This window comes from Ostrea edulis, chromosome 8 (genome assembly GCF_947568905.1).
Source record: "Ostrea edulis chromosome 8, xbOstEdul1.1, whole genome shotgun sequence".
In the NCBI taxonomy this organism is placed as follows: Eukaryota; Metazoa; Mollusca; class Bivalvia; order Ostreida; family Ostreidae; genus Ostrea; species Ostrea edulis.
The window spans coordinates 63116947-63141310 of record NC_079171.1 but is presented as its reverse complement, the minus strand read 5'-3'; the positions used below and the strand labels follow the sequence as shown (position 1 = coordinate 63141310).

At 34.5% G+C, this 24364-nt stretch overlaps 1 protein-coding gene across 1 annotated transcript; it reads right to left on the bottom strand.

The window, feature by feature from the left end:
* Positions 1–1899: 1899 nt before the first annotated feature.
* Positions 1900–5574, bottom strand: LOC125678765 (uncharacterized). The gene is made up of 5 exons (XM_056147756.1): positions 5372–5574; positions 3700–4140; positions 2805–3534; positions 2551–2701; positions 1900–2428 (listed from the first exon to the last, which is right to left on the bottom strand). Exons 1-5 carry the CDS (start codon positions 5384–5386, stop codon positions 2035–2037), a joined length of 1731 nt encoding a protein of 576 aa, XP_056003731.1. The 5' UTR covers positions 5387–5574; the 3' UTR covers positions 1900–2034.
* Between the last annotated feature and the right edge of the window lie 18790 nt (positions 5575–24364).

Below are 24364 nucleotides of genomic sequence, written 5' to 3'. Positions count from 1 at the left end.
TTAAAATGTTGGACAAAAGTTCGATATAATATGCTAGTTAAAGCCCTACCGTTTAGAAGCAACTCTATCAAGGTCTTACTTCTCGCATCGTCATGGTGAACTGGAAATAAAGTTCATTTATAGGCTATAATCATCCGTCAAACATCATGTACTGCTTCTCACATGCAAAAAATCGCTGAAAAACAGATACACCCAACACGAAGGACATGGAAAACCAAAATGCACCAATTCAAGTCTGCTACAAAGCTGCAGACGACCTGTATATATTTGAATGGAACGAAAGCTACAAAGTCCCGGGCAATGTCAAACGGCATTTACACAATGTTCACAATTGGATTTCTCCTCAAAAGCACAAACGTACCAATATTTTACCAGTTCAAAAATGTTGCTGCAGAAACAAGAGCTGCCTTCATGAAGTGTTCCACAATGCTTATAGGAGAGGTGATGGAGATAGTTACTGCTTCAGAGTTATCTCTCTTTTGTTAATTTCTTGTCTTTTCGTGGAGTAATCAACTGTGATCACACACAAATGATATTTATCAATAAGAAAAACAGACTGTAATAATTTTAACTGTATTAATTCATTAGCGAATGAACATAAACTATCAAACTTAAGTAGCTTGTGTCGGTTAAAATATTTTAAATACTTTTTTAAGGGAGAGACAAATTAATTTGAATTTTGTATCATGTGATTCCCTATTTGGGATTTTCTATTTTCAAGAATTTTTAAAAATTATTTACCAAACAATACCTGTAAAACTACATCATACTTACTCACCATTGTTATGGATTAGTTTTGACCCGTCATATAACTTTCACTGTCTAGTTTTTTTTTTATCAGGTAACGTGCGTTTTCGCATTGACGATATTTGTTTAAAACTGCGCATGGGATTTTAACGCTACAAAAGTACATTTAAAACTTTTTCCACAACACCTGCCGTTACCAGAGGTCTTAATTTTGTTTTATATCAAATAAAATTGCTTTACTGCATCATGAACAAATGAATGAACTGCAGAGTGATCAATCCCATAACTCCTATAAGCGATACATATAGAGTCGGGCAAACACGAACCACTTGATATACCAGGGGTGGGTGCCTAGGAGGAATAAGCATCCCCTGTCAACCGGTCACAACCGATGCAATCCCTATATCCTGATTAAGTAAACGATTTTTTATACACTTGTTTTATTTATGAAATTTTCACTTCACACATATATCACTGTTGCATACATATGAGAAATGGGTTACATTGGTGTTTTCATACAACGTCTTTATTTTGAACTACAAATTACGAACTCAATAGCATCAGGTATACTGTCTGCATTCCATATGTATCTTATTCTTTTATGTACAGATATTCATGAGAGAGAGATTTTCATGAGAGAGAGAGAGAGAGAGAGAGAGAGAGAGAGAGAGAGAGAGAGAGAGAGAGAGAGAGAGAGAGAGAGAGAGAGAGAGAGAGAGAGAGTATTTCCAGTATTTCCCAAATAATGCAGTGAGCTTGACAATATTTACAGCGATATGAAACTCTTCCAAACACCATTGTTCAACATCACACCATAGTTCCTTTATTTGTATACAATCCACAAATAGATGTTCTAATGATTAGATATCAACACCACAAAAGCCAAATGGTGTTAGTTTCCTTCTTTTCCACTGATATATTAATTTTCCAATGTTTGAAAGCTCTGGAATGTAATTGATGTAACTTATTTTCCAGAGGTTTACAGAAAATTCAATTTCTATCATATACAACTTCGTATTGTTCCAGGTTAAGTTCCATCTAGAGTGGTGAAAAACAATATGAGCCGTCCCATGCAAAAAGGGCCCTTATGGTAAAAATTATCAAAATTAACTTTTTAATGGAATATGATAGAAAACAACATTAAAAAGACACGTGAAGTTTGGGTCAAATATTCAGCATATTTACTGAGATATAGGCTGTCAAAGGTTAAGATAATATTTCAATGACGTTACAAAAAATGACGTTGAAATGACGTTAATCATTGTCGGAAACAATTGAAACTTTCACTTATTCTTCATGAAATTCTGGACATGTTGTGTCCCTGAAACATTCCCGGACATGAGGTATGATATGTTTGTATAAATATTCCTGTCGTTCTCTACTGAGTCCGCCCGGCATTATCTCTGGTGGTAGATTTACACTGATTTGGTCGTGATTACTGAGGATTACTGGGACCTTGTCGCCATCTACATCAACGCTGCATAATACAACTCCAGGCAGCAGTGCTGAAAAAGTGAAGTAATGAAACTTGCGTATCCCTTTCAAAGGCTGAAAAGTTGTTTTTATATACTCTTTCCATTCATAGTATTTCACATTTCCATCCTCTATTATCACAGCCTCGTTACTTTTGGAGGACTTGGAGACTACGTCAGCAACATGCTGTAGAGTGTCACAATCTGATCTAAAAACAAAATGCATCGCCGCGTAAAGGTTTTGAACAAATATATACTATTATAGAAATTCTCGATTATGCTAGTTACAATTTTATTTTTGGAATATTAATTGATATTAACACAATATCACCTCCTGTACTTCTTTTTGATCTGAGCAAAGCCTGCATCCACTTGACATTTTGTATGCCCTGGTATCTGCATGTGAAGTTCAATTGCTCGATATAGCCCAATCATGACCCGCCATAGCAAATATCCAATCACATACCGGTTTTTGTTTTGACCTAAAGATGAAGTGAGCATTAGAATATTAGAAGCAGCATATACATGTGAACAAAATGAATAGAACTAGGTGTATATGAAAAAATGAAGATGAAATATACATACCTGGACAGTTATCACAGTGAAGAACAGCACATTTCTCTCCCATGCTATAATTTTGAAAATGGTGATGAAGTATGCTGATGACTGTATTTAGCCCATGGGCATTCTTTCCATCTCTTCCAATGGTCTGGTCTTCATCAATCAAATAATTTCGCTGAGATCCTGCTCCCTCCATACAAATTCCAAAGATCTGAATTTTCCGTGGTGTCTCAAAGAATAATGGTCCTACTTGTCTGAAATGATGAGGTACAGACACACATTGCGCGAAGTCAAAAGTGTAGTGAGTTTTGAGGAAATCTGTGGAACAGGGTCTAACAGGTGGCTCAGGAAGCTGAATAGACTGATGTTCTTCCCTGGCTTCTTTAATGCACTGAATGTAGAGGTGATGCTCCCTCTCTGCTTTTTCAATGTGATCTGTAAAATTTCTTGCTGCTGTAAGCTTTTCATTTTCAGATCTTGCATTCAAAATGTGCTCTCTGTGGCGCTCACAGGTATTGCATACATCAGATCTGGGGTTGGCAATCTGAATGTTAGGAAGGCAGGCAGACCAGATGGAATAGAATGAGGACAATTTAACAGCACGAATTTGGACCTCATGACAAGCTTCAACATATAACTGATGAATTTCGTTCTTTGGTGTTGAACAAGGTAGAAAAATGGGTGGTTCGGAGTCGCGACCTCTTGGAGCAGCTGGCATAGGAAGTCCATTATCTTCAGAATATCGATTGATAAACTGCACGACAAATTTAATTTCTTCAAAGGACAGGGCATTGTGTGGTTTTTTCCCGATGTTTCCATGTGTCCGTGGTTTTATTCCATGGGTCTTCATATGCTTCACAAGATTTTTAAAATGTTTTTCACCAATGTCATGTAAAAATAAAAACACTTCTGTACATACTTCCCGGTCATCAAAATTGTATTCGTATCTCTGTCGTTTGGCATCGCGTCTTGAAGATCCGCCACCATAACTTTTACTTTTTAGCTTTCCCATAATGTACATATCCTTCTCTTCCTTGGAAAGTTCTCTCATGGAATAAATATGGTGACTGATTTCTTCAAAACTAATATTTGATATGCAATCCATTCTGCAGGAGCAGCCTTTGATTATCTTTTCACGAATTGTTAAGTCAAGATTGTTATTCTCCCAGTCCTCCTCCTCTGAATTTAGGTTTTTATTCTGATCATTATCAGGATGCACAAGTTGAATTCTTTGTTCTAAAATATTTTCGTTGGATTCATTTTCTGATGCAGTTGAAATATCACTATCGTCTGTATTTTCATCAGATGATTCAACACTTTGTGAAGGAGGAAAATATTCCCTATGCCACTCGTCAATAATCTGTAACAAAATATCCCTGTGAAATTCTACATGTTCACATACCATGCAAATATTTAAACCTTCATGTATTTGTTTAAAATAAAATATCAAATACATTCATATTACAAACAGAGATTTTACAGTAGTACTGAATTTAAGTTTTGACAAGTTGTTGATCTCAGCACAAAATGGTAATATCTTTTTTATTATTATAAGTATTAGATTGTTTATGAGCTATTCATTAAATAGAAATCCAGTAAATAGTATTTTTATTTATCATTAGCATGTTGATCAATTAAATGTAAGACTGAAATAAGCACCTAACTACAGAAATATTTTATTTGAATAAACGTGTCTACATGCAGAAAACTGCTCTGCACTCTGCATATTTCGATTAATAATAACCGCATTTGATAGAAAAAATTGTATTCAGTCTTTCTAATTTGAAGTCCCAGATCTCTCTCTCTCTCTCTCTCTCTCTCTCTCTCTCTCTCTCTCTCTCTCTCTCTCTCTCTCTCTCTCAGTAAGAGTAATAAGGGGTCATCCACTATGGTCATTCTTATTAAACTGGATTTATGTATTCAAATATTTATATATTTATTTGTTGAAACAAAACTTTACTTTAAAAATTGTTGATGAATTTGAAAAGATTAATTCTTTATTATTTTTTTGAATTTAATATGATCATTGTTTATTTAATTTTTGAGTAGCCACCGGTGAATCCGCCTATGAGATACGAAAACAGCGGGACGTAACTCTAAATTTTATCCATTTACCTATAAATAGCCGCGATGAAAACAAGTCATTTTAGGCACTAAATAAAGTTTAGAAAGCCAGATGATAACCCCATTATGATATAAGAACAATTAGTTATTTGTCTTTTTAAAAACTTTATGAAAAATAACTAGGATATCACAAGCGGGACATATATAAACACATGTACATGCACGGAGCTCAACAATCGCGAATGTAAACAAACGTACGTCATTGATTTATGTTTTAATGAATATCGGTAAAATAAGTATTTTTCACTTAAATGACAAATCTCTAAATTGTATCATTTGATTTGTTTAATCTGCTTAATGCGTAAAATTGCATGTATATATATGTGGATACATATGACCTTAGATTGAAGTGCACCTGCAGTACCCGTCAACATATGCGCGGATCCCAAATCTTCTGCATCGAAATATTTTATAGGCCTAATTGTCACCAAGACAATATTGGTTATGTCTGTTTATATAAAACTCACCTCTAAAAAGTCCATGTTTTCCTCTTGTTAATTCCAGGTACATGTCGGCATCGTTCCAGGTGATTTATATAAACACAATCACGTTATATTGACAGCATTGCAAACATAAGTAACAGACGCAACTTGCAAATAATGACGTTATCTTTACCAGCGTTTTTCTCATTATGACGTCAATATACATAAGGGCCCTTTTTGCATGGGACGGCTCATATATATTTATCAACAAAAGTGATATATCCTCGATAGTAACATGAAACATAAAATAATTACTTTAAGTTCATTAATTTCAAAATGAAAGCTGGTATTTACAAGTTTCGCTACCCCCTTGCATTTGATTTGTAAGAGCGAAAGAAAACGTTGTATCCCCATTGTGTTTTGGTCATATTTTCTTTTTCAGTAGAAAAGTGTGTGTCTTGTAAAAGGTAGATGATTATAATTTTTTGATGTGAGAATTTCAAAACCTCTTTTCTTTTATTTATGTTGCCTAGTCCCTAATGTAAGGTGAAGATAACGAAAGGTGATCAATCTCATAACTCTAAAAAGCAATACAAAATAGATAGTTTGACAAACACGGACCCTTCGACACAGCAGATGTGGGATCAGGTGCCCAGGAGGAGTAAGCATCCCCTGTCGACCGGTCACACCCGCCGTTAGCCTTATATCTAAGATCGTTTTCATTTAAGGTTTTATTCATGATAGGCTGGGTTCAGACAGGAGCTTTGCCCTGTTAAGTGTATTTGTAGCTCTACGGAAAGAAAAGAGGATAAAAAATAAAAAAAAAAACTTTTGAAAGGTAAACAGAATTATCCGTAGTCAAAATAAGTGTGCAAAAAAGTCTCACAATTGGTATGAAGCAAGTCAAACAGCTTTCAACCAAATGTGAAAGGATGTCTGTATACGAGACTGTTGAAACCCAGGCACTATCAATCAAGATGTGTGTCAGTAGCCTGTCTCGATTTAAAAACTGATCATACAAAATATGATTTGTCAGGGTAGAACAGCTATTAATGATAATGATTTGTCGGAGATGAACAAATGTAAAAGTTGATACAATCTTTAATCTGGAAGAGAGATGGTGATTTGCATGATAATTAGTATTGTTTATATGAGTTATGAGATCGATCACTGTTCGTTATCTTCATTTTTTATTGAAGATTTCAAAGATATGATGTATATACTTTGAGCAGAACTCTGAGCAGTATATTTTTTAAACAACGTATAGTTGGTTTTCAGGTCACCTGAGCAAACTCAGCTATCCTGGTTGCTATAAGTCAGTGTTTGTCATCATGCGTTAACAGTTGAACTTATTCTGTGATAACTACCAATGTAATTCTTATAAAATCTGGCATGAAGCATCTTTGAATCAAGGAGGATATAAATTAGAATTTTCAGAACTCCTGCCCCATGAGGCCTTAAGGTAACATTGATCAGTTTTCAAGAACATATTTTCTCTATAACCGCACATCTGTGAGTATTACTTTTACACTTTTACCTTAAATATTCCATAGTTTTAGCGGCCTATTTCAAGATTGTAAACATGACCACCAGTGTTCTAACTCAAGGGTGAGTCCCACCGTTGTCTATAGTGTTTATATGTAACACATCCATTGATATTTTCTTTAATGCAAGGTGAAGATAAGGAACAGTGATCAATGTCATAACTCCTACAAGCAATTCAAAATAGGTAGTTGGGCAAACACGGACCCCTGGACACACCAGAGGTGAGATCAGGTGTCTAGGAGGAGTAAGCATCCCCTAATACAATAAATTAAAACTAAATAAATATTTTGAAGCAGCATGTAGTCATTTATCAAAATTGTAAATTCTTTCAGTCACGAGGTACAACAGGGGCTTATGTATCAGTATGGGACTAGAATGGTCATAGTGATTATTTTCTGATCATTTAAAGGACTTCTTGTATTTTGCTAAAACTATGCATTTCGCAACCCAAGGGTTTTGTACTATAGGAAGGATCCAAAATAATCATATGGTGTTCATGGAAGAAAATCATATCGTGTAAAGTCCTTTGAACATGTGCGTGGGTTTTGTGTGTTTTATAAAGAGCAAATCTTGTTTTATACTGCTGCTGAACATGATAATTTAGCCCAAAATCCAGAACAGAGAAATTATATATTCCGTAGCTCTTTAGGCTAGTGGTACTTCTATGTACATTTATACTACTAAGGTGACTATATTTTTTAATATGATCATACATAGAAACAGATCACCGGAAATGTTGCAAAAAAAATCCACGAACTGAAATTCAATTTGTCTCCAGGATTTATATTGGAACACCGGTACCGATATCACGATATCTCGATCCTGTTGATGTGGTATTTATGTTTTACAACAGTGTTCTTAGAGCGAAAAAAAAAATGAATGATGTGGAGAGAAAACCTGATTTTGTAAAATATGATATTACCAAAGGACAACAAATATACAACAAAATTAGATTTCTTTTAAAGAGTGTGTACTAGTAGCTAATAACTACTAACATTAAAACAGGATTTGATTTTTTCTTCTGAAGGAATGATATGAAGACAGTTTGTAGCAAATTCACATTTCTGCATTGCTTATAAAGATGTGAATATATACGGATGCATATTCAATTGCGGTGATAAAATATAGAATTAGAATTAATATATAATTCAAAATTAAGGATTATTTCCCTCATGCATAGTTCTGATCCTTAGACAAATTTGGCTCCAGTCTTTGTGACATTTTCTATGTTCCTCACCTCGTTTAATTTGGCTCCAGTCTTTGTGACATTTTCTATCGTTCCTCACGTCGTTTCAGTACTTATTTTGAATCCGCAATATTTTAATAGATCATATTCATTCATTCCTGAGAAATATGAAACATTTAGGAAGGGACGAAAATGTACAAAGAACATACAGAGGAAATATGGTGTCTTCATTAACTTTTTCATATATGTTTTTGTTAATTTTCATTTGCTAATTTCAATTCTGGAAATATTTCGTACCCCTTTATATAATCATGTAGGATTAATAATTGAGAACGTGATGTCTAAATCAAGGGTTGTGTTTGTATAAAAACAATCATGTTATAGTTATTACTGCAATGTACTATATTTGTTTTGTTTTCCTCAGTGCGTCAATATATTTTTTCGAACACACGATGTAATTGACACTTCCTATTTTAAAATGGAAGACAGCGCTAATATTTAAACAATGACAAGTGTATTTCTTCAAATAGTTTGCATTATTTCACACGATAGCGGAATGGTAGGCACCTGGCCACACCTCTGGTATACCCAGGAGTTTTTATGTCTCCACTCTCTATTTTATGTCCTATATAAGAGTAATGAAATTCATCACTGTTCATTATCTTCACCATTCATTCATTCAAATCTGGGAAATATGAAACATCAAGGAAGTGACAAATCTGCACAAATGTCACATACAGAAGAGGTATACTATCTTCATTAACTTACAAAGTTTTATCTAATGTTCATGTGCTAATGTCAATTCCGGAAATATTTCGTTACCCCTTATGTAATTATGTAGGATTATTACTTGAAAATGGCATGCTTATGTCAAGTAACATATAGGCATCACTTTATTTTCCTCAGTACGCCAACATTTTTCAAGATCACCAGATGCGATTGACACTTCCTATTTTGAAATCGTTCACATCACTTATATTTAAGCAATAGGATCTATATTTCTTCAGATGTTTGTATTATTCCCTACGATCGCGGACAAAATGTAGTGGATCATTTAATAATTCCTGTCAGCCGCGTGCAACTTAAAACTTTTGATAAAATTGGGGTCGTGTGCTACTCTAAGCGTAAGATCGGTAAGATATATCATCTATTGCCATGTCTTTAAGTGAGACACAGAATGTAGTGGTCATGGTGGATGTGACCTGTCTAATTACCATATTGATATCAGACGTATAAAAACGTACCATTTGTTATATCATGACTTTAGCTGTGAAAATAAGCTTCGGTGTATGTACTCATTAGAGTAGATGGAACTAAATGGATAAAAGAGAAGTGACGATATGCTCATTCCTTTCAGTCACATTAAACATGCAATAGATGCATAGGTTTATAGTAAGTTGTGGTCAATGTTACGTGATTCGACCCACTGTTTAAATCTGGGGACGTGATTTTCTGACAGTTTGACAAAGACATTGTGTTCTCACCAGTCTGACGTGACTAGCAACATAAAGCCCTCTGTGTGTCCCAATTATGTATCAGCTATCTCTTTTTCACAGCTTTATACACACTTCCTATAATGTAAACAAACACGGGATGGGGTGATGAGTACACATGGGCGAAGTAATTGTTTCTATATGGAAACATTCTGCGCAAGTCGTTATAGCAATCTGATTTACAAATACAACCTGTCGTTATGTCCAGTGCTATTTTATATGTTTCATGACAATTGATGGGTCGTTCTTTTCATATCAGCTCTAACTACAGGTTACTCCGTTTACCTAAAATGATGTGAATCTCAGGACGTATGTTACTGGTCATCGGAGGATGCTTACTCTTTCTGGATACCTGATCTACTCTATGATGTGTCCAGGGGACCGTGTTTGCCCCATTATGATTTTATGTTATTTATGGAGATTGTGAGATTAATTACTGTTCTTTATTTTTATCTTTTCATCATGAACATGAATAATAACCTGCCTATCTGACTTGTTACTCACGAAGAACATTGATAATAACTTCCTCTACCTCATCATGAATATAAAAAAGTAACTTCTACCTGATCTTGGATATAAAAATAACTTCTACCTTTTCATAAACATAAACAATGACTTTTACTTTATGAAAGAACATAATGGCAATTTCTTTTATCTTATCACGAACATACATACTGCATTTTACTTTATCAAAAACATAAAAACAATTTTTTCTGCCTCATCATGAACATAGATGATAACTTATATATCAACATGAAAATAAATAATAAATTGCAAAAATAGGAAAGGTATACAGATTTAAGAAATAACAATACAGATACCTTGATATATCAAAGGTGGGAGCATGTGCCCCAGGGGAGTAAGCATCCCCTCCTAACCAGTCACAGCCGCATTGCGCCCTATATTTTAATCAGGCAAACGGAGTAATTGGAAATCAGCATCAATGTGAAAAGAACAATTTAACAATTTATATGAACCACGTCACACAGCAATTTGTATGAACCACGTCACACAGCAATTTGTATGAACCACGTCACACAGCAATTTGTATGAACCACGTCACACAGCAATTTGTATGAACCACGTCACACAGCAATTTGTATGAACCACGTCACACAGCAATTTGTATGAACCACGTCACACAGCAATTTGTATGAACCACGTCACACAGCAATTTGTATGAACCACGTCACACAGCAATTTGTATGAACCACATCACACAGCAATTTGTATGAACCACGTCACACAACGATTTGTATGAACCACGTCACACAGCAATTTGTATGAACCACGTCACACAGCAATTTGTATGAACCACGTCACACAGCAATTTGTATGAACCACGTCACACAGCAATTTGTATGAACCACGTCACACAGCAATTTGTATGAACCACGTCACACAGCAATTGACCTAAATGACAGTTTGTATTAGGAATCTGGATCGTTATAACGACCATATGATTTGCAAAATACTGGCTTTAAACGAGACTGTTAAAACCCTTGTAACATCAATTTGTTTGTCAGTAGCCTGTCTCCACATAAAACTAAGACTCTTAAGTGGAGCGACATAAACATGATGTGCAGTTGATGCTGTCAGATTATGGAATATTGATGTTAGATAAACTCAAGTCATTTTATTTGCAATCAAGCTGAGTTTTAATTTTGCTGTAATCATATATGTTCAGTATACTATCTAACTACGAAACAGATGTGTTTTTTTTAATAGTTCAAGTTCATTGAAATATATCGAATCCACATATGAATGGAACTTATAATGTTAATCAAGAAAACTATCGATATAGCTAATATTCGAGTTCAAGGATTTTTTTCTTTCTATGTAAAGGCTTTTATATAAAGTTTATCTCATACGAATATAAAAAGCAGACCAATTAATAAAGGAGCAGCATTCGTGCCCATGCAAATCCCAACAATTATTGAAGACTACGAACATAATGTAATCGAGGAACTGTAGCATGCAAGGTGAAGATAACGAACAGTGATCAATCTCATAACTCCTACAAGCAATACAAAATAGAAAGTTGAGCAAACACGGACCCCCGGACACACCAGAGGTGGGATCAGGTGCCTAGGAGGAGTAAGCATCCCCTGTTGACCGGTCACACCCGCCGTGAGCCCCATATCCTGATCAGGTAAACGGAGTTATCCTCAGTCAAAATCAGTGTGCCAAGAACAGCTTAACAATCGGTATGAAACACGTCAGACAGCATTTGACCCAATGCGAGGTTGTATTGACGAACTAGCATGTTTTTAATTTGAATTTCAGAGTAGTCTAAAAATAATCAGATTCTTTTAGTGTTCTAGAAATTTAGAATGCATTTCGCACAGTTGAAGATCATCATTGTGTAAAACGACAACGTGATCTGTTTTACCTTTCATACTTTGAAAAAATGTTAGAAAAATTCAAGCAAATTTGGATTGGGTCGATGCGGATATGGGATGTGCCGTTATGTTTACTCACGTAACCAATATATTAAATTTGTTTTATGGTAAATCAGGGTCTGGCATGTTTAACCAAATTATCAACTTACATGGTTTTACAAAAGAAAAGAAAAATACAACACTTAGTTTGATGATCTATCGTCACCAATAGTAAATAGCATTTGTATGGGAAATACGTGTTCTATAGTAAACACTGTTTAAACTGGACACTTAGTGTGTCCTATGAAAAGGGATATCTGAAGTTTAAATCAATAATATCCTGAGATATCTTTGGGGACTTGAATTTAAACTTCAACACGAGGAACACTCTAAGGGAATGGTCTTTGATTTTTAAAACAATTCTTACGTTGAGTTGATGGGAAACGCTGGGAAGACGTTTCTTTTCCTATTGTATTTATTTGCAGAGAGAAGTGCAGAATGCTGCCCAACAAAAATAGGAGTATCTTTTTTTTTCATATACGATAGATGCCTTTAATTTTACGAGAAATACTTGTACTGCATTCGGGAGCGGACTATTGGTGCCCCAATAAATAAGTATAAATGGTCATAACATCAGGATCGGCATCCTTTCTGATGGAAGGAGAAGATAACGAAAAGTGATCAATGCTGCCTTGAACCTGAGCAGTCTTTTTGATAGCTATTGTATTATTCAATCTGTTCAAAATCCCACTCACCCATGCCATATGCTACAGGTACAAATATTAAGGTTTTGATACTGGCTGCTGTTTTTTTTTTTTTTTTTTTGCGCTTTTCAGATACTATTTCCTTATTTTTGCATGCAAGATGGTAGCTGTTTCCTGTTATGTTGTCATGGTATATCTTTTGTTATACAGGTGGTTGCGCAAACCAAATGAACTAAGTTCATATGAAAGGTCCTGCATATCACATAGAACCAAATGTAATCATCGGAACAACAAATATTTTAAATTCAGTTCTTAGATATCACAGATTTTATCAATCAATTGAAAGTAAAATTAAAAAAAATTTGAAAGACGACTAGAGTAACACTGATCCATCGAATAACGTAATTGTGCTTTCCTTCAATTAGACATGTCTTCAGATGACGTACTTCACAATTCGCAATGACGTAGACACACAAAAACACTTCATATGGAAGTACTCACTCTCCACGATTGAGTGAGAAAATAATCCTCGGATGTTTACAGTATACCTAGTTCCGGTTGTTCTTTCTTATTAAAATGAATGGACATCGATTGGTTGCATTTAGATCGACATGTTTATACAGTGATTTTTAGTGTTCTCTGTTGCATTTTTAGGAGTACTGCCTTTCTAGTGGTCTAGCTCCCTTAAGTAAGTGATACGATTTCGGGTGATCACTTTAGTTTGTACGAGTTTCATAGCGCTGCATGTCTCTTATTTTTGATCAAAATTAAGAATATATATACTTCAATGGAAACCCAGTAGCTGTCACTGAATGTTGTTGTACTTATTTGTAGTTATTTGCTCATTTAGCAAGTCGAAAGTTCTTAAGGCCAAAAGTAAAAGAAAAATATGTTAACGGTTTTGTTTACACTGCTTTGAGAATATTTGCATAAGTATGATTACAGTTAACACTCCCCTCCAAATAAACGTGTGACGTTTTAAGCATATTTACGCATTTTCAGTTGTAAATCTACAGTTTTAGCTACAGTTCCAGGAAAACGTGAGGAGTTATTGTTCTTGAATTTACACAGATTATACATGTGTACATTAATTTAACTCGAATTAAATGTTATGCTTCGCTTAAAGGGTACACTATCAACTATATTATTGGATACATATTTTAGTAGAATAGCAAAGCCTAAAAGCGATACCATATTATCATTTCTTTACGTCACCCCTTATTTCCGGTGAGAATAATTTACACATCGGTCATTTTCCTTTACCTATCAATTACTTCAAGTACTATAGTAACAACAAAATTCAATACACTAATAAATAATAATAAAGTGTTTCAGAATTTAACCCCCTCTTTAGGGAGGCGTTCAGCATATATAAAAATCCACATGTGTACATCAAAATAAATACAACACTTTCAACCCACTTCTTAGATATTATCGTAAATTTTACGTCACATCAATTGAAAGTAATATAAATTGAGATTTCGACAAACAAGGACCCCTGATATAAACTTAAAGGCATCGTGTAACTAGATTCTATTTCCCTTCAATGAACCATGTATTCAGAAGCATTACTGAAAAATTCACAATGACGTAGCTACTCAAAAGCACTTCATACGGAAGTCATCACACTACACGTGTGTTTATCAATGAGTGAGTATATACTCTTCACATTTCTACGTCTGATTCCGGATGTTCTTTTTTATTAGGGTGAATGGATCGAGATATACTGCTTCTAGAGCAGTATATGGTTCATACAGCCATTTTAAGTGTTATGTGATGTATTTTAGGAGTACCCTGTTGCTAATGGTCTAGTTCAATTATGTAATTGATAATATTTTGGCTGACTACTTTATTTTGTACGAGCTTCAGATTTAAAAAAAAAAAAGATATACTTCACTAGAAACCGGGTGGTTGTCATACACATACCATTGTACTTAATTGTAGTTGTTTACTTATTTAGTAAGTTTAAGGTTTCTAAGGACAAAAGTAAAAATAAAATGTTAACGGTTTTTTGATATCGCTTTAAGATTTTTCATTCTTATTGCAAAAAGTATAATTGCTGTTACCTGTAGCCATGTATTCAATAAAGGAGGTTAAATGTCCTAAGGTCATATAAAAAAGAAGATTTTACCATTTGTTCATGTCGCTTTGAGAATTCCTCATGCATACTGAAGTTTCGGTAACTGCAGTATGGCAAATACATACCGATATAAAGCGGTTTAAGTTATAACAATTAACGTCATTTGTTTTAATATGATATTGAAAATTCCGAGTGTTTAACGATGGAGGAATAACTATGTCTACTTGTTTGTTGGATTTTATTTCATTTTATAATTGCGAAGGGTGGATGTCTATGAATACACATTTAAAAAAAAAGAATACAATAGAAAAGAAAACAATACCACATACAATTGATATAGGAATTGCATAACAGTAAAGCCTTTCACCGTTTGAGCGTTTCTAAACGTTTGTTTTCTAAGTAGTTACATGATTTTTTTACGTTTTGAAAAACAAGTGTCAGAAAAATTCGAACAAATTTGGATTGTGTCAATGTGGATATGGAGTGTACCGTTATTATTTACTCGCGTAAACAATATATTAAATTTGATGTATGGTAAATCAGGTGTTATCATGGTTAACCAAAGCATCAACTTACTTGTTTTTACAAAAGAAAAGAAAAATCTAACACTTTTAGTTTTTTGATCTCTAGTAAACACCATTTCTATAGAAAATACCCTTTTTATAGTAAGCACTGTTTGGACTTGATACTTCAATAGTGTTATGCTATGTCCTATGGAAAATTGTATCTGACGTTCAAATTAATAATATCTTGAGATATCTTTGGGGATTTGAATTTAAACTTCAACACGAGGGGTACTCCAGGTCTTTGATTTTTAAAACAATTCTTACGTGGAGTTGATGGGAATCGCTGGAAAGATGTTTTCTTTCTTATTGTATTGATTTAACACCAGTAAATCATGAAATTACAAAGAGAAGTGCAGAATGGTGCCCAACAAAAATATTAACGTCCATTTTTCATACAAATAGATGCTTTTATTTTTTACAAGGAATACTTGCATTAAATTGGGGTGCGGAATATTGATGCCCTAATAAATAAATATAAATGGTCATCACATCGGAATCGGCATTCTTTCTGGTGCTGCCTTCAATCTGAGCAGTCGAAGAACTAATTTGATGAGCATGTTTTTGTGATAGCATTTGTATTATGCATTCTGTCCTAAATCCCACCCACCCATCCCATATATTTGATGTACATATATTAAGGTTTGGATACTGTCTGATTTTTTGTGCTTTTCAGATACTTGACCATTGCCTTAGTATACGAGATGGTAGTTGTGCCCTGTTATGTTGTCGTGGTATATTTTTTGTCATGCAGGCGTTTGCGCACACCAAGGCACCTTAGTTCATATAAAAAGTCCTGCATATCACATAAAACCACATCTAGACATCGGAATAACTTCTTAGATATTATAGATGGTATCAGTCAATTCAAAGTAAAATGAAACAAAGTTGGGAAGACGACCAGATCCATCGAATAACGTAATTGTGTTTCCTTTAGAATAAGTACTAAACAATTCACAATGAAGTAGACACACAAATAACACTTTATATAGAAGTACTCACTCTTCACGATTGAGTGAGAAAATAATCCTCAGATGTTTACGGTATGCCTAGTTCCGGTCGTTCTTTCTTATTAGAATGAATGGGTATCGATATATTGCATTTTGGAGCGGCATGTTTATACAGTGATTTTTAGTGTTCTCTGTTGTATTTTTAGGAGTACTGTCTTTGAAGCGGTCTAGCTCTCTTAAGTAAGTGATACGATTTTGGGTGATCACTTTAATTTGTACGGGCTTCATAGCGCTGCATGTCTTTTATTTCTGATCAAAATAAAAAAAAGTATATATATATATACTTCAATGGGAACCCAGTAGCTGTCACATGAATATTATTGTATTTATCTGTAGGTATTTACTAATTTACCAGGTTGAAGGTTCTTAAGGCCAAAAGTAAAAGAAAAATATGTTAACGGTTTTGTTTACACTGCTTTGAGAATATTTGCAAAAATATGATTGAAGTTAACACTCCCCTCCAAATAAACGTGTGAAGTTTTATGCATATTTATGCATTTTCAGTTGTAAATCTACAGTTTTAGCTACAGTTCCAGGAAAACTTGAAGAGTTATTGTTCTTGGATTTACACAGATTATACATGTGTCCATTGATTTAACTCGAATTAAATGTTTATTCTTCGTTTGAAGGGTACACTATCAACTATATTATTGGATACATATTTTAGTAGAATAGCAAAGCCTAAAAGCGATATCATATTACCATTGCTTTACTTCACCCATTCTTTCCGGTGAGAATAATTTACACGTCGTCAATTTTCCTTTACCAATCAGTTACTTCAAGTACTATAATAACAGCAAAATTCAAACCACTCATAAATGATAATAGAGTGTGTGAGAATTTAATCCCTCCCTCCTTAGAGAGGCGTTAAACATTTATAAAAATCCATTGAAAACACTAATAAATGATAATGGAATTCTTAGGGAGGCGTTCAGAATATATAAAAAAAAACCCACATGTGTACATCAGAATAACTATAACAGTTTCAACCCAGTTCTTAGATACCATCGTAAATTTTAATTCAAAGTAATATAATTTGAGATTTCGACAGACACGGACCCTAATATAAACTTAAAGGCATCGAATAACTAGATTTTATTTCCATTCAATGAACCATGTATTCAGAAGCAGTACTGAAAAATTCACAATGACATAGACTCTCAAAATCACTCCACATGGAAGTCATCACACTACACGCGTATTTATCAATGAGTGAGTATATACTCTTCAGATTTCTACGTCTGATCCCGGATGTTCTTTCTTATTAGAGTGAATGGATCGAGATAGGCCGTATTCTAGAGCAGTACGTTTATATAGCCATCTTCAGTGTCCTGTGTTGTATTTTAGGAGTACTGCGTTTCTGACGGCCTGGCTCAATTATGTAATAGTGATACGTTTTTGTCTGGCCACTTTATTTTTTTTATACGAGCTTCAAATTAGATAAAAGATATACTTCAATAAAAACCGGGTGGTTGTCATGCACATACCATTGTACTTAACTGTAATTGTTTACTCATTTAGTAGATTTAAGGTTTAATTATCTAGGTCTACTTGTTTGTTTGTTTTTTATTGCACTTTATAATTGCGAAGGTTGGATGTCTATGAATACACATTTAAAAACAGAATACAATAGAAAATAAAACAATACCACATACAATCAATATAGGAGTTACATAATAGTAAAGCCTTTCACCGTTTGAGCTTTTCTAAAAGTTTGTTTTCTAGGTAGTTAGAGTGAGGTTTTTAAAAAGTCAATGTTTTAGATCCTTGTTTTTGTTACCGTCTGATGAGTACAGTTTTATTTGGTAATAAGTTTTTGCTTTAAAGATTCAGATAAAACATGCACAGAAGAAAAGCACACACTTTAGCGAAAGTTGGTTCAGAGGAATATTGCCGACGTCACAATCTCGTGTATTGTTCTCCTAATGGCACGTTTTCTAAATCCTTCTAATAAATCACATTCATTTATTTCTGAGAAATATGAAACATGAAATATGAAAATTACAGACATAAGAAAATCGCGTACAATAGAAGCATGCTGTATCGATTAATTTACAAATTTTCTTTGATTATCAGGTGTTAATTTTAATTCTGGAAACATTTCATACCCCCTTATGTAACAATGTAAGATTAGTACTTGCTAAATTGATGTCGATATCCTTTAATCTACAGGAAGCAAATCAATGGCTGTGTCAGGATTTTTTGTAATAGTGATTACTACATTATACCATGAAATAACTGTTTATTGTTTTATTTTCCTCAGTGCACCAATACTTTTCATGATCACGCGATGCAACAAACACTTCCCATTTTGAAATCGATGGCATCATTAACATTTGAACATTGGGGCGTATATTTCTTCAGATATCTATATTATTTCCCATGATAGCAGACATAATCCGATGGATTATACATTACTTCCTGTCAGCCGCGTGCAGCTTAAAACTTTCAATGAAATTAGTGTCGTGTTTTACTCTAAGCGTTGGCTCAGCAAAATATATCATCCATTGGCACGGCTTGGTGTGAGGCACATAATGTAAGGGTCACGGCGATTGTGACCGATCTAATTACCATATTAATATCAAACGCATATAAATTTACCGCTTGTGGACACAAACTATGGTCCATTTACTGCATGGACCTAGGTAGTTTACAATAATATTGATGATAATCCTTAAATGTAAATGAAGCAAGAGAAATGGAAGGGAAAGAGAAACATACATATGCATTAAAATATCAAGTAAAACATTGGTGGGTTAATATTTTATTATTGTGATTGATGCTACGTGATTAGACCCGCCATTTTAAAATCTGAAACTTGATTTTCTGACAGCTTGACAAAGACATTTTGTTTTAGCCATTCTGACGTGACTAGCGAAACAACATACCCAGTGTATCCCGGTTCTGTATCAGTTATCTCATTTTCACAGCTTTATACACACTTCCTATAATGTAAACAAACATGGGATAAAATACAGAGTTTCTTTGTGACAGTACTTGGCGCACGGGGGCAGAATTTTTAAGAAGAAAAAATCACGTGTCGCCTCTTCTTGTACTTTTACATGATTGTCCAATGTCCGTTGTAAATAAGTGAGCCCATCACCTGTATGGATGACATTTCATATCCAGTAGACATATTCTACGTCAGATCTATCGGACAAAGGACAAATGTAGCCAATCAAATTTCTTTCCATTGCAGCAGACAAATAAATTAAATAGATAATTACATAGATAATAATAACTAATCCAGTCAGTGTCTCTCACAGAGGAAAATTGAATAGTGTTGACGAACACGTTTCTGTCCATTGCAGTAGATAGGTAAATGATACAGACAATCAAATGTCACATCACTGAAGAGACATTATTTGTCGAAATGCGCATCTGGTGCATCAAAATTGGTACCGTATAAGTCTTACATCTAAAACAAACATTCAACATAATAGTTCATATTTTTGTATAGTTTACGTTGCCATAGAAACTGTTGACAAAATTATTGGAATAACAACTGACTCAACATTATATGATCCTTTTTCAAGGTATTTTGTTCTGTCATTTAACAGCTTGTAAGGTATAAACGTGTTCACTGGACAATAACTATGTTAGATTTATTGATTGTAAATTGTTTAACGTCCCTCTCGAGAATATTTCACTCATAGAGCTCACGGCGGATGTGACCGGTCGACAGGGGATGATTACTCCTTCTAGGCACCTGACTCCACCTCTGGTATGTCCAGAGGTCTGTATTTGCCAAACTATCTATTTTGTATTGCTTATAGGCGTTATGAGATTGATCACTGTTCGTTATCTTCATCTTCCATGGAGACGTTATCATTGTCAGTCAAGGGCTGCTCAATTTATGTTCCAACGGCTGATCACCATCTATTGTTTCTTCGCTGACTTTTTCATGATATGTATTTATAATTATGTAAGTTAAGCATTGATGTGACATAATAAATAATTGAATTAAGTAAACGTACAGTTTAACACTAAATATTCATTCATCAATCACTTCGTTTCTAGCTCTGCTATTTACAATCAATCCATTGTAACTTATATTGAAATAATCCAATGTACTTCCTGTTCATTCATTTTATTTTATTTCAAGAACAATTCAACGTTTAAATGAAAAGGTGAAAATAAGTGTTGCACCACTATCGTTTTTGTTAATATCTTGCATATGTTCCCCTATTCTCTCATTGTGACCACTACTACGTCATTGCATCATCGTTCAGTGGCTGGATATTCGAATGAAGAACATCTGAATGATACTTGAATTTCATCACTCACTTACATAATGCACCCTTCCACATACAACAGCTGAGTACTCCAGCTAAAACGTGGTCCATAGTGAAAAACTATAGTAACGCACACCATTACAAGTTCCCCATAGGCAGTGGGCAGTGGTAAGAGCGTTGGTTTCATGACCAGGAGGTCGTGGTTTCAAGCTTAAGACTTATACAGGAAGTGGTTGCCCTTCATGATAGTTCAAAATTCATGAAATTTTAGGTACATCCTTTACTATCTTGCTATGGAAAAAGAGCTATCGAAATTACATAAAAAAATCAATACCATTGATTGTTATATACATTGAATACTAAAAATCAGGCAAAGAAGAAAAGTAAAATGACCAAATAGCGTGTATACCTATACACTGTGTTAATTGTTCTGTTAATGACCATCCAGACATACTTATTATGATAATCACAGAAAATATATAACATTAAAAACACAGATCCCAATATGTTGTCTAACTGTTATGTTTTCTTTTTTCGTGGTAACTTTTCATTGATGAAAGGTGAAGATAACGAACAGTGATCAATTTCATAAATCATATAAGCAATACAAAATAGAGTTGGACAAACACAGACTCCTGGAGATGCTGGAGGTGGGATCAGATACCTATGAGGAGTAAGCATTCCCTGTCAACCATTCACACACACCGTGAGCCATATATAAGGTAAACACTAAACAGAGTCATCCGTATCTCGTCATTTCACCTACACTGTAAACTTCTATTTAAAAAGAATATACACAATTTTTTTAATACACAGCAATTACAAATTTTTGTTGTAACAATTGGAAATACGCATCTTTTGATCATCGGTTGTGGGAAATGGATCTGCAAACGAGGGATGCTTTAATTCACTTTATGACATTGGTTGTAGAATGGCTCACCGTGCATCTAATTTTTATTGCATCTATATTCTGTTTTCGACATTGCAAATATGTTTGACATGTTATCATCTTATTCGGTAAAATAATGATATACCAGAGGTGGGATCAGGTGCCTAGGAGGAGTAAGCATCCCCTACCGACCGGTTACACCCGCCGTGAGCCCTTTGTCTTGATCAGATAAACGGAGTAATCCGTAGTCAAAATCAGTGCGCCAAGAACGACATAACAATCACTATGAAACATGTCAGACAGCATTTTACCTAAATATATGTTGAATTGGCGAACTAGATCACTAAAACAACAATAGAATTGCGAAACGCTGATTTTTTAACGAGACTGTTGAAACCCCTGTAACATCAACTTGTTTGACAGTAGCCTGCCTCGATTTCAAAACTGATCATGCGTAGAATAAGCTCTTATTGCGTATCCTGATCAGGTAAAGGGAGTTATCCGTAATCAAAATCAGCATGCCAAGAACGGTCTAACAATCGGTATAAAACACGTCAGACAGCATTTAACCCAATGATAGATTGTATTAACGAACTAGATCGTTATAACGACCATAAAATTTGCAAAATGCTGACATCAATCAATTGAAACCCCTGTACCATCAACTTGTTTGTCAGTAGCTTGCCTATGTCAATATTAGAAGTATGTTGTAGTATGTTGATACCTGGTTGAGTACTGTTACGTGGATACTTGTCTAAATGTTAGCCTCTTAGAACGATATTTGTCAGTTCAATATGAATATCACAAAACACTTGCTTTGCCATAACCTTTTCTTATTTGAATCGTAGAAACGAGAAGTCGAAAAACATAATTTTGTATACATGCACTGCCATTCTGTTGTGATAAAAGACACTCCATAAAACATTAATTTCTATTCTTTAAGTATTTTAATAAATATGGGGATTTTGAACTGCATTAGGAATGAACAGCTGATTTGTGACAAATTAAATTTTTATATAAGAATTCACCTCGGTTTTAAACCAGCAATGGAGACTGGTTTGATATACATATTCTAAGTTAGATATTTTTATGTTTATACATTTTCTTTGAATAACTATAAATAAATTGTTTGAAATCTCTGAATTCACGTTGTGATTGATTTCTGTAAAACTCAGGGTCATTCTGACCTGTATCACAACTGCCTAACATAAAGCATCGACACAATATCTTGACGGTAGATTTTTTTCCTAATTACCTCACAATGGTTGTTATGCCCATTAACAGAAGAAAATTATTTGAACATTTTAAATTCCTTGCATTCTCTATACTGGAAGGATAGCGTATATTTTTCTGACCTAGGGATGACCTTCCTTTTGAAACTTTACTGTAAGGAGATTAAAATTCTCAAACAATGCCATGTGCAAGATGCTTCTGGGTCCGTGACGTATACGCACCGTGACTTTTGTGGAGAACAGAACCATTCTTCTCTGATTTGTAGACATAGTAGCAAAGTAGACTGTTGGCAATGTTGGGAACTGATCATGAAAACAAGTTTTGCTCATACTAGAATCTAGGCAATGAACAGTATGCCAAACATGCATAAAGTTGTCTTAAACAAACACTGTTTATCTCCAATATATATGTACAGACTGCAATATGAATACATGTATATGTATCGCTAAATGTCCGATAGAAGATTCATCTACTAATAATGGATATTATCTCAAAGCTACACAAACACCTCGTTGTAAAAGTATTATATGTATAAACGTCCTATATAATAATAATAATATCTATCTATACAGGGCCTTATATGACTATAGATAACCACTCTAAAGCACTGCACATGGGACAGGGGATACCGGAGGTGGGGTTGGCTGGCTAAGAAGAGTAAGCATCCTCTGTCAACCGGTCACACCCACCGTCTATATTTTGTATTGCTTAGAGGAGATTGATCACATTTCGTTATCTTCACAGGTCATGAAGATATAGTAGCTATGATTCGTTGTCGAAAACATTTAACATGCATTAAACACATTAATTCAGATATAGCATAGACGGTACATATGTTTCTTTATCTTTCAGGAGCCTAAATTCTATTAAACTAACAAATATACCACGGGAAACACTTTACAATCTGCTGAATTTACAAAAGATGGAAGTGTTGTTTCCTCGAAATTTTTAACAAAAAAGGATTTCAAAATAGCATGATACCTTTCTAATTTGTTTTTAAGAATAAGACATATGAAATGATTGAGTGTCAATCACATGTATAATCAATTATTTCTCTTTCAATTTTCAATAACAATAGGGCTCACGGCGGGTGTGACCGGTCGACAGGGGATGCTTACTCCTCCTAGGCTCCTGATCCCACCACTGGTGTGTCCAGGGGTCCGTGTTTGCCCAACTATCTATTTTGTAGTGCTTCTAGGAGTTATGAGATTGATCACTGTTCGTTATCTTCACCTTTCACAGAATAGAAATGATAAATATTGTTATAAAGGTAGTAAAGGGAACTTACAATTGTATTAAGATTGATTGATTGATTGGATATAGTTTTACGTCCCTTTCGAGAATATTTCACTCATATGGAGACGTCACCACTGCCGGTGAAGGCCTGCAAAATTTAGGCCTATGCTCGGCGCTTATGGCCATTGAGCAGGGAGGGATCTTTATCGTGCCACACCTGCTGGGACGTGGGACCTCGGTTTTTGCGGTCTCATCCGAAGGACCGCCCCTTTAGTCGCCTCTTACGACAAGCAAGGGGGTACTGAGGACCTATTCTAACCCGGATCCCAACGGGACAATTGCATTAAGAGAGAAATTATCAAAACAATGCTTGAAAAACATCAATAATGTGAAGTAAAATTACCAAAACTTAAAACATGCTGTGCATTAAGAAAGTTCCATACCGTACAATCAAAAGATATAAAATACAATAGTTGAAATAAA

Excerpts from the sequence above, each read along its gene's own strand:
- LOC125678765 (XM_056147756.1), bottom strand. Across the intron at positions 3,535-3,699 it reads ACAATTTTGATGACCGGGAA|TTTATCAATCGATATTCTGA; the intron begins GTATGTACAGAA and ends TTTGTCGTGCAG. Across the intron at positions 2,429-2,550 it reads ATCAAAAAGAAGTACAGGAG|ATCAGATTGTGACACTCTAC; the intron begins GTGATATTGTGT and ends TTTTGTTTTTAG.